The sequence below is a fragment of the Phoenix dactylifera genome, chromosome 1 (assembly GCF_051530095.1).
Source record: "Phoenix dactylifera cultivar Ajwa chromosome 1, Ajwa_hap1_PhDact_Kaust_v1.1, whole genome shotgun sequence".
NCBI classification, from domain to species: domain Eukaryota; kingdom Viridiplantae; phylum Streptophyta; class Magnoliopsida; order Arecales; family Arecaceae; genus Phoenix; species Phoenix dactylifera.
The window spans coordinates 55,417,477-55,426,519 of NC_143190.1; the positions used below are offsets into that span (position 1 = coordinate 55,417,477).

Consider the following 9,043-nt stretch of genomic DNA (forward strand, 5'->3'; position numbering starts at 1 on the left):
ATAAATTTACAATGTAAAAGAAAATTCTGCGTACTATGGGGCAAATCAAAACACTTCTACCATTACTTCATAGGCAGCTGAAGAGGACTTGTCCATCGCCACTATCCTGAACAAAAAGACTATGATGTCAATGTATTAGTCAAAATATTCTAAATTCTTTCTTCAGTTTTAAATATTACAACTGATTGTTTGAAATGATGATAGTTGTTAGTTTTTGCTGATATTTTGACGCCTTGATTTGGGTTATGTCTGGTTTCTTGAAAAAGGTTTCGCAAAACTAAAAAATTTGAAAAAAAATTGAATTTTTAAGATGTTTGGATGGTGAAAAAGTATAAAACAATACAAAAATAGATTTAACGGTTTTTTTTTTGAAAAATATTACTCCTTTTCTTTTTCATAATTTTCCGTACAACCAACATACTCTTAATACCTCGTTCATTTTTCATATTGTTGTGCACGTGTAATATTGGTTAAGAAGGGAAAAAAGGGGAAAAAATGGACATGGAAGAAAAATAAAAACAAGATGATCCGAATTCATATTCCTCTCTACAAAAAAAAAAAGGTACGTTTTTCCAAAAGTTGTGGTGGACCTTGAGCGCATGACATTAGATAGACTCGGTGCACAGCTTGCCGATTACCGACATGCGTCCAACTCCAGGATCAAATGCCGCCAGAGCGCATAACAGCAATCAATATCAGGGAGATTACCATAGGGCTAAGAAGTGGACGGCTATGATCTGATAACCAGCTGTGGCTTCATACCCCTCAAGTATCTCAGAAACCCCTACCCAAAACCCAAACCCCTCCTCCATCCCCTTCAATCCGAATACGCCCGACGGCCCGAGAAAGATCCAGACCCTAGGGTGTCTCTGAAACTCGCTAGGGTTCTTCCCTCTTCTCCCATGGCCTCCTTCGTCGCCATCCATCGTGCCGGTAACTCCATGCTCGCCGTCACCCTCTCCAAGGTCCGCCTCCCCCTCCTCTCCTATCCTGTCCTCCTCAAAACCTTAAAGCTCTCTCCTTTCCCCTCGCGAGCCCTCGCTGCCCGATGCCTGTCCACCTCATCAGCTGCCCCTAACTTCCAGCGGCCGCCGCCTTCCGACCCCCGTGCCTTCCCCCACGACCGCAGCCCTAAACCTGGCCATTGGCCCCCTCAGAACCACGAGCGGCCCCCATTCAACCACCGTCTCCCCGTCGATAATCGCCCTCCCATGGACTACGGCCGCCCCCCCGTCAACGGCCCGCCGCCTCCGGCTGCTCCCGCCGCCGCCCCTCCTCCAGGTCCGATCGATCTCATGGCCCTCTGTAGAGAGGGGAAGGTCAAGGAGGCCGTCGAGTTCTTGAGCCAGGGCGTCCGCCCCGACCCCCCGACCTTCTTCGCCCTTGTCGCCTCCTGCTCCGACCCAAAGCTTCTTGAAGAACTGAAGAAGATCCACGAGTTCTTCATCCGATCCCCCTTCCGTGCTGACCTTCAGATCAATAACAAGCTGCTGGAGATGTACGCAAAGTGCGGGAGCATGAACGATGCCCGTCGAGTGTTCGACGGAATGCCTGACCGGAATATGGACTCGTGGCATCTAATGATTGATGGTTATGCATCAAATGCGCAGGGTGATGATGGATTGCAGATGTTCGAACAGATGAGGAGAGTGGGGGTGCGCCCTGATAGCCGGACCTTTCTTGTGGTCTTGGCTGCTTGTGCTAGTGCTGAAGCAGTTGAGGAGGGATTCATACATTTCGATTCCATGCATAAAGAGTATGGGATTGCCCCTGGAATTGAGCACTACATTGGGATAATTGAAGTGCTTGGGAAGTCAGGACACCTCAATGAGGCAGTAGAATTCATTGATAAGTTGCCTTTTGATCCACCAGCAGCCATTTGGGAGGCACTGAAGAATTTAGCCCGAACACAGGGGGATGTTGATCTTGAGGACCAGGTTGAGGAGCTTTTGATTTCTATAGATCCATCCAAGGTGAACCCTGAAAAGATCCCCACACCGCCAGCTAAGAGAAGGCCTGGTATCAACATGCTCGATGGAAGGAACAAGTTGGGGGAGTACCGTTTGCCTCCGAAGATTGAGAAGAAGCCAGTGAAGGAGCAAGTCTATGTGCCAGACACGAGATATGTGCTTCATGATATCGATCAGGAGGCCAAGGAACAGGCTTTGCTTTACCACAGCGAGAGGTTGGCAATTGCTTATGGGCTAATCAGCACACCTGCAAGGACACCACTTAGGATCATTAAGAACCTTAGAATATGCGGTGACTGCCACAATGCGATTAAGATCATGTCAAAGATTGTTGGGAGGGAACTTATTGTTAGGGACAACAAGCGGTTCCATCACTTCAAGGATGGAAAGTGCTCCTGTGGAGATTACTGGTGAAGTTGCTACCTCCTTGAAGAGTATGGGAATGAACCTTCCTTCCTTGGATTTGCCAACTTAATGCTTAAATAGATGCCATGTTTCTTGCAGTGCTAAGGGTAACCATTTGATCATCATTAGAAGATGAATTTGCGGTTATTGTTCGCTGCATTTGGTTGTAGATCGCTTGTACTGAAATTCTATTTTCGTACTGATAGGTTTAAAGGTACTTGCTTATTGAATTGAATGTGAAAACAATAACTATTTAATATTGTCTTGCCCTTGTATAATATAATAGTCGTATTTCCTATCTGATGAAACCATGCTAGATAAGGGCTCTTGGATATTTTCTTTACTACAGCTATCAATTGTTCTTTGTTGGATTAAGCATATTCTCCTTATAATTCGTTCCAAAGGTATTAGAAAAATGGTAGCCCCTCAATGTGGATTGTTTTTTATTCCATTTTATTTCCTTCTTTTCATTTTGAAGCTTTTCATGGATTCCCTTCTTAAATTGAACTCTTTTATCAGTATTGTATTTGTCATTTGTTACCTTCCCTATAACTTTTTCTGGCATTCAGAATATAGTATCAGATAGTTATGAGTTGGGAAAATTGGAGTTCTAGCAGGTATGACCTAAGAAGAGTAAGAGAATTATGTTTGGTGGATAGGTAGGTGGTTATGGTATGTAAGTAGATTTTGCTGTTTCATTTGCCTCTAGTTTGTGGAGATGGATCGTAACCATGCATGGTTGATGATGCAAATCACAGAGAGAAACTTCATTCTTGATTTTTATTAGTGAGGAACCTAAAGGAGATTAAATGATTTAAGGAAGTGTGGTAAATGGGGATGCTGCTTTTTCTCATAGGAATTTTAGGACTAGTCAAAAGATTCACAGATCTGATTCAAATCCCTTATTGTGGGCATTGGTGAGGACAGTAAAGGAGAAGAGTATAGGAGAATGAGAGGAAGAACTTCATTGGTGTCATGAAGGTGATATATCGATGATGGATACCTTGAGACATATCTAAGAAAAGGGCAGTGAAAAGCCGTGAGTATTTAACCTGACCATGTTTCCCGAAGAGTTGAACATTATGGGGAATTGGTTCTTTTAGAGTTTAAAGTATGCATGATTGCATCACATAAAAGAACTCTAGTTGTTTGGGACTATACTTGCATTCAGGATTAGGTTAGGTTGAGGAGCTAATAATCTAGAGAAGCCTTTCTATGATTTCTCGTAAGTTTGATGCAGCCAACTGCAGGGGGATTTTTCTGCATTGTTCACATTTCTAATGAAGAGTTCAGAATAAACCCAAAAGTTCTATAGTTATTTGGAAGATGAGCTCTGCTCATGCACACCTGCTTAAATGCTGGTGTGGCAATTATTCATCACTTGCACCCCGGGCATGCTTGGCCCAATCACCCAGCACTCGGCAGCTTTTCCTCACGGCCACATCTATTTGCAAGTTTGAATGTTCGTGGGCAAAGAATTTTCAATTGAAAATAATAATTTATTTAAAATTTTATATAATTTCTCAGGGGAACCCTAGGTGATCAAATGAAATCTTCTTTTAAGACTTGTTTTGATGATTTTGGAAGATAATTTTTTTACCTTATTTTTATTCTGTTAGCTTGGGAGAGGTTTGAGGGATACAAGGTAATCTCTTTTACATTCTTTAAAGTCTACTGGTCTTTCCTCATTAGTGGTATGCCAACCCCTGCAGCACGCAGAGAGGTCTGGGTTGGAATACAGATATCTTTTTTACCTAAGATCTGGCTCTTACCTTTTCTCAGATTTTATACTGTTTGTTCTTCCTTGCCACTTCTCTCTCTTTGCTGTAACATTACCTCATGCTCGCACAAATCTGTGATATATGTAATCATACTGGCCCACATAAGCAGCAAACTACCCACTGAAAAATTGGTTATCTATAAACGTTAGACAAATCCTTGTTGCCTCCAAGAATCTATTTGTCTTTGAATTCTTCTTCCAGCTTTATCAGTTTTCCTTCTAGAAATATGTAAATTGGCCTTAATCCCGTCCCTTTTTTTCCTCTCTTAAAATCTTAATTTGTCGGTCTCTTAAGTCTAGAAGATGTCTCTTATTCTTTATCCTGCGTTCTTGTCACCACTTTATAACCTCTCATCTAGACTACCAACACAACTCTCTCGATGGAAACACTTTTTAAGCCTAGAAATCCCATCCTATCACAGCACAAAGTCATGTTATCCAATGTATGCAGGTCCCTAGTCTTAATGGACTATGGCAGTTTTTCTAGAAGGGTTCCAGTTGCTTTGGGTTTTGTTATAGGCATATGGATATAGTCATCATCTAAAACAAGGTCTTTTATGTGGTTTGATTCCAAGGCTAGCAGAAAGCTGCCATGAGATTTGGTGCGGAGAGCCAAGAACAAAGAAAACATCATATAAGGCTCGAGTGAAAGATGTATTTTTGAGGTGATGTTTAACTTCTGAAGAAAAGAAGCTTTTACGAAGGAAACTCCAAAATTGGTAGAAGCTTATATGAGACTGTGAAGCTTATATGAGAAGGAAGGATGTTTTTAACTGATAAGGGCCTGCAACTATCTTGTCAAAAGTTGTAAAATCACATATCTCATCTGTAAGTTGTCAAATGGCAGATGCAAATTTCATAGAATTTAAGTAGTGGGTTTATGGAAGGTTGGAGGTTAAATGACCCAAAGGACATGTATCAAGTGGTTGTCTCATATGGGCTATAGTCTTGTGAGGGAGCTTAGAGATTGAGTGAAGAAACTGGAATTTGAGAGATTGGAGTAGCATGGGAGTGGCGAGTAAGCTTGAGATTTTTTTTAGATCGGAACAGTACCAAGCGGCCATTAGAGGGTAAGGTTACTATTAAATGAGTGTCATAGCCAAGAATTTTGGGGGTATCTGAGCTTTGTTTCTGAACCAGAAAAACATCTAACAAGATAAACCATTGCAGGGAATATACTTGAAGAGAGTGGAGAAGATCATGGTGGTGAGGTCCTCTAGACTCTGGAATCTTCAAGCCCCATCGCAACAAAAATTTATTTGGATTCCACTTTATCACTTTCCAAATTTTAGCTGATCATGTATCTCATGTCCAACAGGCAAAACAGGTTATGCTCTGTGCACTGCAACATGCAGACGATGACTTCCAACTATTCTAGTTTCTGCCGAAGACATTGCTGACTCTTTTCAAGAGAATTTGTTACCTGTAACCTGCAGGGCTACACACTCGGTTGTAGAGCTCTAAAATCCTTCTGATTTCAAGAAGTCGGACTGCTGAGGCAAATTTAACCATAACTATTGGCTGCAAGGCTTTTTGTTCCCGCGCTGTAAGTAGTTCACCGTAAGGTAACAATCTCCTTTTCCTTTCATGCTATCCTGGATCTTTTAGTTGATTCTCTGTTTCTCCCTACCTTCTTCTTCTTCTTCTTCTTTGAAAACGGCAATTCATATAGCTCTAGCTTGAGTACATCCAGCCAAATCCAAAGAAAGTAAAGAGTACAAAAAAGTAGAAATGTCAACTATAGATATCCAAAAAAACTTTTCGAAGTGCCGAGCGACGTAGGAGGTGATCCAGTCAGCTGTTCTGTTTGCCTTTCGGTACACATGTGCTGCCTGAAAATCACCTATCTCCTAAACAAATCTTCGGATCTCTAGGATGAGCGGGTGACCGTCACCGTACCTATCCTCACTTGGTTCAAGTGTTCGGCGATGATGCATGATGAAAACATCACACATGATCAGATCACCCACCTCAGTCGATCATAAAGTTTATTTCCTGGGACTTGAACTCACTTGCCGATGTGCAGCCCAAATACTTCTCTTCCCACTTTATGCCTCCGACATCAAGTCTGGCCCAAGCCATTTTTCTGAGGCCCAACAAACAAGAGTCGTCTCCGGCGCCAATCTTAGCTCGATCTTTTCCCTGTTTTCTCTTTGGCAGATGATTTCTTTTTTCTTTTTTTTTTTTTGAGCTGCCTATCTAATGATGATAATTAATCCCATAAATAATCAAACACAAATAGCTCTAACCACATATCAATGATCATTTGCTTCAAAGGGTCTATTAGTTCATCACCTTTCCAGGATGTAACCTCACAGCCAATGCCCCCCTGTTTGGAGAGAACCAATCACCTTTCTCACTACCAATTACTCACGACAAATCAAGCTATCTGCCCATCTTTTCGTCCCTTTAAGATAACTAGGAATATATGAGAATTTTAAAGTTGGCAGGGTCTACCTAGTTGAGCAGGAAGAGTAGCATGACTAAGTTTGAAAGTTGAGTTAGATGGTGAGTGACTTTCTTGCACATTATTGGAAAGGTTGCAAAGGGAAGGATAAAAGTTGAGTTAGAAGGTGAGTGCGCCGAACTTAAATGGATTAGCTATATTATCGATTGAAAATAGTATTTTAATAGATTTTGAGTATAAAAGTTTAATTAGTAATTTTGTATCTCAAAAAGTTAGACGAATTATTTTTAAATAAAATTTTAAAGTATTTTACACTTATTAAATTTTTTTATTATTTAAATTAAAAAAAGTTTTTTTTTAGTGAGTTTGTTTTAGACTCTCAAATGTATGCCATGGAGATTGATAAGTTGTACATTCGAATGCTATTTGCACCTGGTCATATCTGAAATCGACAGCTACGAATTTCATGATTTCATTATCTTGCACATGGTCGATGCCTTAAGGGATCTCGCTTGGACCAGCAGAAATCCACTTCCATCGCTTTATGGCATGTCTACATGGTCTAAGTAAAGACATCCACTTGGCGAGCTCCGATTGAATGGGGCTCTCCAGGTGATTCAAGTAACGCAATGGATCCTTCACTGTTTTACTCTCCAGCATTTATCTGAGAAACGAGGATCTCCAAATGAGTGTGGAGTAGCAGCAAATGGATCATTTGCTCATATTCAAAATGTGCTTCCTCAATAATACTTGTGACCTGCAAACGCTTACAGCCCTATTAATCTCAGCATATGATTCGTACCCGGTGATGGGGCCCATGGGGGATTAGATAGAATGTTATTAATATCAGGGATCCGATGCATTCATTCAATGGTAACCTAACTCGGATGTCAATTCTGGCTCTGTTTGTTGAACCCATTGATGGTCGTTCGAGCTCGCATTTACTGGCATTTATAATGCCTGCACGGTCGCATGTGAGTCCCACTTATCATACAAGAATTCATCGAGCACCAAACTTCTTGGAATACATGAGACAGCTTGGTCCATTGTGTGTTCGGAATAAAGCTTGTAACATGACAAAAAACGGTAGAATTTGCAGCAATAACATGCATCTAAAACGATGTATTGCGTTGCGTATAACCAGCCGCATTATGTATATGGTTGCGCAATTACATTTTTGTTAGATCTTTAATAAATTTCCAACGGCATACATCAATGTCCGGTGGTTGCCAGTTGTTTGATACGTCGATTACGTCGATTCCGGAGGCAAAGTTGCGAGTTGCTTGGGTTGGTCTTCAACATGCGCGGCTGGTGTTGCAGGCTATTTCGATCATTCAAAGGACGACTCGGCCACGGTTATCGGATGGATTCGGAAGGCCGAAAGGTGAGAGCATGGACCACCCCTTGATCCGGAACATGGTAATAATGATGAGGAATGGGTGGCCTTTTAAGCCAAACATGTATTCAAAGAAGCCAACGGGGCGGCCGACTGGGTAGCTGCCTATACGGCCCACTACTCAGGGTATATCATCTGGACTGGAAAGGAAGAGTTGCCATATACACTCCGCGAGTTAGTATTTTTTTATTTTATTAAATATATTCGTACATATATTATATAAAAAATCTATTTAAAAATAATAATAATAAAAAGCGAACGTGCCGATACAACCTGACCATGGTGCGTGCACGAATTCGATGAACCAAATCAAATTTTGATTGTCATGTCCGAATTTCGACAGGGGTATTAGTTTCAAGGTACATCTCCGTTCAACATGGCAAGGGACTCGCCAGGTTCAACTTGTTCAAGTTGCATGCACTTTAATAATAAATCAAATACATTGAAATCCGTGCCGCCCCACCACCCGTCGGGAAAACGTAACCATTCCGTCGTCCCGTTGCAACAAGGCTGAACCTTCGGCCGGAAACTATTAAATAAGGAGAGGGGCCATAAAATCTGCCGGCAGGTTGATCCTTTATGAATGGCATTGGGAAATGGAAACAAAACTTTCATCCTTGGTTACTGTCACGGTGTTTACAGCAACACTGTCTCGGATTCCGCTGCCCCAAAAATGATGCACGCAAAGCTGCTATCTAGTAAAAAAATTTCTGGTTTCTTGTAAAGATTATCTATCTAATTAGCTAATAAATATATAATTTTTTAAATAAAATTTACTGTCTCGATATTAAATTCTATATCAATGTCATAATATTAATAAGTACTGATATGATATGGTATATTTGGTATTATAAAGTTTGGTATGGACATATTTTGTTTTTAAGTAATAAAACAGTAAAATCCATCCGACGACGCATTAATTAATATTCTATTAACATGAAGCATTAATTAATGTTGTTCTCATGTACTGCTGTATTCTATTAACAGGTCTCTTGACGTGGAGCATCTCGAAGCCTTTGGGTTTGGAAGGCTCGAGTCCTGGACACGATCCGCCGGTGACGCCAAAGGCAGGAGACGACGTCAGG

General features: G+C 41.2%; 1 protein-coding gene across 1 annotated transcript; it reads left to right on the forward strand.

Annotated features, from left to right (window-relative positions):
• The first annotated feature begins 727 nt into the window (after positions 1–727).
• LOC103721816 (pentatricopeptide repeat-containing protein At2g15690, mitochondrial) lies at positions 728–2,673 on the forward strand. Its single transcript, XM_008812162.6, has one exon. It carries the CDS (start codon positions 903–905, stop codon positions 2,382–2,384), a length of 1,482 nt encoding a protein of 493 aa, XP_008810384.2. The 5' UTR covers positions 728–902; the 3' UTR covers positions 2,385–2,673.
• The last annotated feature ends 6,370 nt before the right edge of the window (positions 2,674–9,043 follow it).